Source organism: Danio aesculapii, chromosome 25, assembly GCF_903798145.1.
Source record: "Danio aesculapii chromosome 25, fDanAes4.1, whole genome shotgun sequence".
In the NCBI taxonomy this organism is placed as follows: domain Eukaryota; kingdom Metazoa; phylum Chordata; class Actinopteri; order Cypriniformes; family Danionidae; genus Danio; species Danio aesculapii.
In genome coordinates this window covers 17,155,080-17,162,561 of record NC_079459.1, presented here as the reverse complement: position 1 = coordinate 17,162,561, position 7,482 = coordinate 17,155,080, and the positions used below count along the sequence as shown (strand labels likewise).

At 37.1% G+C, this 7,482-nt stretch overlaps 1 protein-coding gene across 11 annotated transcripts in view; it reads right to left on the bottom strand.

The window, feature by feature from the left end:
* Window positions 1-344: 344 nt before the first annotated feature.
* ppip5k1b (diphosphoinositol pentakisphosphate kinase 1b) overlaps window positions 345-7,482 on the bottom strand; it is an 87,257-nt gene continuing 80,119 nt past the window's right edge. For all 11 annotated transcript variants that reach the window (XM_056452205.1, XM_056452211.1, XM_056452214.1 and 8 more), the window contains 2 exons: window positions 5,026-5,136; window positions 345-1,115 (listed from right to left, as the gene is read on the bottom strand). In XM_056452205.1, the coding sequence (XP_056308180.1) occupies window positions 1,027-1,115; window positions 5,026-5,136 (200 nt within the window). In that variant the 3' untranslated portion in view covers window positions 345-1,026. The remainder of the gene's footprint in view (window positions 1,116-5,025; window positions 5,137-7,482) is intronic.

The following is a 7,482-nucleotide window of genomic DNA, read 5'->3' as shown; positions in this document are numbered from 1 at the left end:
TTTCACTAGAAACCAAATGGCATTTCACTGTGATCTTATCCTATAAGGAAAGAGCACATTATTTTGCTAATTTTTATTTTCCAAATTTTTGCATAAGAATTGTTACTGTTAAAAACAAAGCAGACTACTTTCCGGATTTCACCTATTGCGGGCTATTCTTAGAACGTAACTCCCGTAATTAACGAGGGACCACTGTATTTTAGAAACTGTTTCTTCAAATTTTATTGTGAATTTAAAATCATTCTTAATATATTTTTTTATAATATTAATATAATAAAAAAGTAATTTGGGAAAAGCAATAAATAGTAATAAAAATACCCCCCAAATAATACCACACACAAAAACACTTTTACAGCTGTTTATTAAGTAATATATTTCTCTAAAATTAAATATACTTTTTTTAAAAACTTCACAGAGTAAACACAACTGGAGATTGCAAACAGTTCTTGAAATGCTCATATTACACACATTTAATAATTCCCAAACAATACATTCGCATTTTATAATAAAAATACAGCAATTTTCATTTTAATCTCATCTAAATCATAATCAAAAACATCTAAAACAAACAAAAATCACAAAAAAACATCTTATATACATAAACCAAACAACAGTGGTAAAATTAAACTGACTCTGTAAAGCTAGATCTGAATGATTAAATATTCAAAATCCTTATTCTTAATTGGTCTGTGTGCTCCTTTGGCTATTTATTCGAGTTGCATTGGTGTGGGATGACAAAAAAAACACACACACACGAACACAACTACTATTGTCTCTATTGGCTCTATCTTTCTGCCACTGACTCGGAGATCATAATTACTACCTGACTCCACCGGAAGAGCTAATTACTTGTTTCAGAGCTGTATTTGCTGACAGATCCAATCAGCTGAATCTCTGCCTAAGCGGTTCTGTTTTGTTCAGGCACGAGTGTAGATAGCACAATATTAGCAGCTTACAAATAGGATCATATCGATCTTAACCTCAACCTTTAAACAGATACTGATCAAAAAAATACTTGCAAGACATTCATTCGCTGCTGAATGCGAAGTTGGATGAGGGATCTGCTACAGAAGGAGACGAGGGTCCGGAGCTGGTACTGGGAGGACCACCGGTGTCTGCACACACAGCACACACACACACACACACACACACACACACACACACACACATACACTATTTAGGGTTTTTGTTTCAAAAACAACGCTGATTCACACCAATTTGTGAAAATAAAAATGCTGTATTATGCAATCCATGCCAGTAGATGGCGACTTCATAAAGAGACACAATTCATGTGTACACAAATAGTGCATTCCAAATGGGATGTATTGCACTTCAAAAGCTACTTCCTAGTAAAAAGAATAGACCCTTTTCACAAAACGGTGATGACGTGTTTAACGATCATCAGCTTAATTAATTGACAGTTTTTAAAGGTCCTGTGAAGTGCTTTGAAATGTGCATTTTTATTCGATGTTTGATGTAATCTTAACCGAAACATAAAGAGAGGGTGGAGTACCTCCCCTTTTTTAAAACAGCCAATAGCATTTTGTTCCACCAGTGCACAAAGTGGTGAGCTCAAGCATCAAATGTGAAGCGTCTTGAAGAGGGCGGGGCTTGTCAGATACAAGAGAGCATTTGATTGGTCCGTTTATCCATTTATGTGGAAGTGCAAACTACAGGCTTTACATTTTATATCGCATAAACATGAATATTATCATTGTTTTGGTGTGCACTAGCTTACAGATATCCTAAAAACTAACAATACTGATACTAACATATAAAAATCTTTATTTTAAATTCATGGAACCTTCAATATCTAGATTTTCTTTTAAATTTATGTCCATTTATAAAGTTACGCTTTGAATTATATCATCTTTGCATCAAATTACAAAAAACAAATTAATTACCGTTTATGCAATGTGTTTCTAATGCTAGTCTATTGACGAGAAAGTAAATTTGACATTGTTAAAGGCGACCATCAACCGTTTTCTCAGAGGATGACAAGCTGACAAAACATTGCTGTCACTCTGATACAAGCTTTTATTTATGGAGAAAATTACAAAACACTGAAGTTTTTGGATGTTCTGTGCTTGTCTGAGATATTGGTCTAACGAAATGTGTATATTTCAAACATGCTGAAGCTGATCGGTCAATTCTTGTCACGTAGCTCATGGTGCGCTCACGGGATTCATTCACTGGGAGCATCTGGAAGGAGCATGTGCGTCACGCCACAAACCTCCACGGGAAACAACTAACTTGTGCAAACTCTAAAAAAAAAACGTGAAAAAATAAAAGACTTTTCAAAATAGACTTCGACAATAAATAAAACAGAAATAATTCATGATTTCTTGTGTGGCCCAGTACCAATTGATGCACGGACCGGTACCGGTCTGTGGCCCAGTGGTTGAGGACCACCGTCTTATTTGACTCGAGAACCCAGGGAGCGATTTATTCACTCACGCATCCACACATTTGTGCAGCTGAAGGAGAAGATTAGTTCCTTTTTCGAGTCTTCTATTGGGTTTGAGTCATTCGTTCATTACGTGAAAGACAGAAGCCAATCATTTGTAGTCAGAGCCAGAAAAAAAAATTGATCCGTTCATCCGTTTTGAGTCATTTACATGCTGTTATGTGATGAGCGAATGACTCAAAAACCCAAAGACTCAAAAGATGAACTAATCATGGCTCCTTTCGGCTCAGACTGTGTGCATTAGTTAAGCTTATATGGGACTGACTGTGTCATGTGAACGAATTACTCAAGTTTGAAGATATATCAGAAGAGGAGTTATTCACAGACAAAAGATCCAGGTAAACGAGGAATGATTATTTTCTTTCTTACAGCATTCAAGTTATTACTTGTTTGTAGTGTGACCAATGTTTGGGAGAGTTGTAAATGAGTTTGGAAGCAGCTTGTTGGTTGTAAATATAATAATATTTTGGCAAATTGAACGAAATGACTCGAAAAAAGATTTGTTTAGTAAACACCACCAGCATGGTTTTGCCCCGTTTACACTAAGACATTTTAGTTTTAAAATGCGTAAGTTTTGCTACGGTTATGCCCTCCGTCCACACTATGCCGGAGTTTTCAAGCGCCGAAAACTGAGCTTTTTGGAAACGCTGAAGAGGCCGTTTTCATTTGAAAACGGTGCTGCTCTGTGTCAGTGTGGATGGGGGAAAACGGAGACATCTGAAAACAGGCAGGGCTGCAGACATTCGCCTATCTGATTGGGGCTTTTTCCTCAATATTAAGTAACCTACACACAGTCCAGTCTTGCATCCTCTCCTTGTAAGTTCAGACTTTACAAGTTCAATATGGAAAACAAACTCCCGAGGACACAATGAGTAAATCTTCAAAGGGAACAGTGTACTTTATAACCTCATTCACATCACCCTGGCTAGGTTGTTTCACTTTCTTAACAAATGAAAATGAAAACATGACATAAGGAACTGCATATTTACATTTTGATATTAACAACTTAACAGACACCAGAAATGTTGAAGCGTCGTGTAGCTACATATTTATATGACCGCCATCTTTACTGTATGCAAATTTATAACAAAACGGAGCCTATAACATTACTGCCTCCTTTCATTTCCATTGAAAATACAAAACATACCCTCTCTTTGCTAAATATCAGTTTTAATAATTAATAATGGCCATTATAAAAGTATAACGTACAATAAGTTTATACAGTATAGGAAATAAATGCAAGCTATTAGTCAAATGTGCAGAATCAGTGTACGTGATTATATAAATTAATAGACTATATTAACTTTTCTTTACGCTCAGCCAAAACACGTAAACTGAGACAAGTACTAGATTCAAAAGACCTTCGGGGAATATGTCGTTACATATAGACAACCAGATGAATTAAATATCACGTTTAACAAATGTGATGTGATTAGATCCAGCAGTAGATCCTTGATGAACAGTCTGACGTGAACAGCTCTCATTGCTGCAGTGCATGCCAGTGTGTGTGGTCACATGATGTGGGTTTTCAGAGGTGTAGTGTGTGACGGAACATCAGTGTGGACGCGGATCGTTTTCATTCTAAAATGCCGTTTTAAAACTAAAACTCATAAGTGTAAACAGGGCCTTAGAGATGTGCACTTCAGGGTCTGCATCAGGGTACAACGAAGGATATGCAACTTACTGTGTGCACTCGATGCAGAAGTATAAATTTGCCTTCTCTCTGATCCTTTCATTTTTAACAGCAGATGGTGCTACATGCTTTGCAAACAGCAGTATTTTGCTTGTGTAAAAATGCCTTTATAATCATTAATAAAGTTTGGAAAGTTTAAATGAATAACAAGAGTGTTTATAGTGCGCTGTTACATTAATCTTATGACATAAACGCAGATTAACATAAACACATGAGCGCTCTTCCTCATGAGCATTTGAGTGTATGGTTAAAAACTAGCCTGGAGCGCCATCTGCTGTTCAAAACTGAGCTCAGAATTGATTCATGACAGAAAAGGAATGCATTTTGAAAATCTCAGAATCAATTTCTCGAATGATTTTTCACTACAGATGAAAAGAGTTTTATTTATATAACCAATATCCTTCTGTATTGTCCTACATACAGAGCCTTGTGGGCCTAATGTTACATAACACAAAAACCGAACAATTACACTATTAATCTGAGAGATACTTTTGTCTTCCAGCATGTTCCTGGCCCTGCTTTCACAAACAATGATATTATAGTAAATGGGTTACAAGAGGCAGACAAAGCAGAGACAAACGCAACCTAGATTTTTAGTGAAAGCTGCTGCTGAAGGCCAGACTGAACATAAATCACCAAACTCTCAGGGGAAATAATGCAACATTAAAAGCCAACAGAAATTATCTAAATGGCAGAGCTAAAAGCTAGAATGAACCCAATAACTTTACTACTTTTTTGCACTCAATATGAGGTTTAATGTCTCATTTTACCCTACTAAAAAGTACTGTGGCCGTATTGTGATGGTTTTAAAAAGACAACAGCATGATATGTTAATATATACCATGGTAAAGTGAAGTATACTCACACCATAAAGACTGTGCAGTTGGCTGGCTCTGGACCGGGGTGGTCACTGGGGTCTCCATACTATCAACATCTATGGATGGCTGGGAGTGCGACTCAAACATGGCAGACAGAGCTAAAGAGAAAAGAAAAAGTTTACATGTTATTATATACTGTACACTCGTAAGCCTAAAGTATATTTTGGTTTTTAGACATAGCATGACTAAACATGCAACTTTTGCATCTTTGTTTTAACGCCATAATGTTAGAGACTGGTTTGAATCCCACTTGGAGTGGTGTAAAAATGTGTATGCAAGTTGCTAATATAAGTTTTTGCAATTAAAACCCCCAGACACAAGGCAGTGGAGCAAAAGAAGCATATGGTCTAGATAAACATGTCAAGCAAGATATTCTGCAGACACGTCAAAGAGCATAGAATCACCAAGAGGCGACACTCAAGTGCGATTTGGGAAACAGCCACTAGATGGCGCGGTGGCCATTTTGGAAGGAAAATTCCAATAGAACAACAGCATATTATAAGTCTGTAAAATAATCTATTAAAAGTGCTGATGATTGAGATAGTAAGTGTTGTATTGTCGTATTTCAGGTTGTATCTCAACTTTAATGCGCTTTTTAAATTAATATATAAAAAACAAAGCAGCTGCTTGCCATCGCGACAGCAATAAGATCTAATGGACAGCCGACCGCTTTCACTCCAAAATGGCGGAATACAGGACTGTTGCTGGGCGCTGCTGTTGCAATGGAACATTCTATTGAGTGTCGCCTCTTGGTCCTTCTAAGCTCTTTGGACACATGGAAACAAACACAATAGTCAAACTAATACTATCTTTTTAAAAATTCTTTAGGTTCTTCGAACTAAAGTTGGCAATGAAGAATCAAAATACAAAAGTTGATTTTTTAAGGGTTCGTTTACCTAAACGTTTAAAAATTAACCCATGGTTTACTTACACTCAACACATTCTAGGTGTATATATCAAATTTAATTGGCTTTATTTAAAAAAAAATCTCAGGGGTCTTTCAAGCTCTATAATGGCAAGATGTAGGGGATTTCTCTTCAACAGGTCAAAACAAGTGCGATAACGCACATCTATCCATAATAAAAAGCGTCTCACTTGACTCTGGGTAAATAAACATCTACTACAGCAAATTCATTCATTCATTCATTCATTCATTCATTCATTCATTTCCCTTTATTCATCTGGGGTCACCACAGTGAAATGAACCACCAACTATTCCAGCATATGTTTTTACACAGCGGATGCCCTTTTGGCTGCAACCCAGTACTGGGAAACATCCATACACTCTCATTCACACACATACACTAAGGCCAATTTAGTTCATCCAATTCACCGATACCGCATGTCATTGGATTGTGGGGGAAACCGGAGCACCCTGAGGAAACCCATGCCAACACGGGGAGAACATGCAAACTCCATACAGAAATGCCAACTGACACAGCTGGGACTCGAACCGGCGACCTTCTTGCTGTGGGGTGACAGTGCTAACCACTGAGCCACCGTGTCACTCGCTGTAGCAATGTGAAAGTAATAAAAAATATCTGCATTTAAAACTTTAGAAACAGTGTAAATTGACTGGGGCGTTTTGACAACCATTTTCTCAGAGTAACAAGCTGACAAATTATTGCTGTCACTCTAATACAACTTTTATTTATGGAGATTTTTATTTATTTATTTTATTCATGCTGCGCATCTCCTTTGGAGATAATGAACTCGCATGAACTCTAGAAAAGATGTGATATGAAAGGTTGTGTCATTTGCAATCCCCAGCAGGTGATCTTCTTGTACAGACATGCTGAATTCACCTGAATTGTTGACAAATGGGTTGCGAATTCATTCCTTGGCAGTTTGTGGTTCCTTCACAGGGCCTTTTCCCCTGCAAAGTAACTTTCCAAAGACTTCTGTTTCTTACTCATTTTGCTGCTTGTGGGTTAAATTTGGGCGCTCAGGTGACCGAGACGCAAGTGAGAGAATACGGTCATTTTTCAAAATAAAAGATCATTCAGACTCAGATAATAAATTAAATGGAAATTATTATTGATTTCTTGTGTGGCCCTGTACCAATTGATCCATGGACCGGTACCAGTCCATGGCCCGGTGGTTGAGGACCACTGCTTTATTGACCACCTGTCTGTTGCCATTGTAGAGCTAGAAAGAGCCAGGAGATATTTTAAATAAAGTGATTGGATTTGACTGAAAGAAGAAAGTCATAAACACCTAGAGAATTATGGGCTAATTTTTATCTTTAGCCCTCCAGTATACTTCAAACAAAATCCAAGAACAAACTAAAATGATGTCATTTTGAATAAAATCTTTCTAAAACAAGTTATTTTTAAGTTCAGTCGGTAGTTTGAAGCAGCTCACCAGAGCAAACTTTTGGGGGAGTTTGGTTTTTCTTTTAGCTCCTAAACACCTTTACCATTGGTCCATGGCGATTACACGAT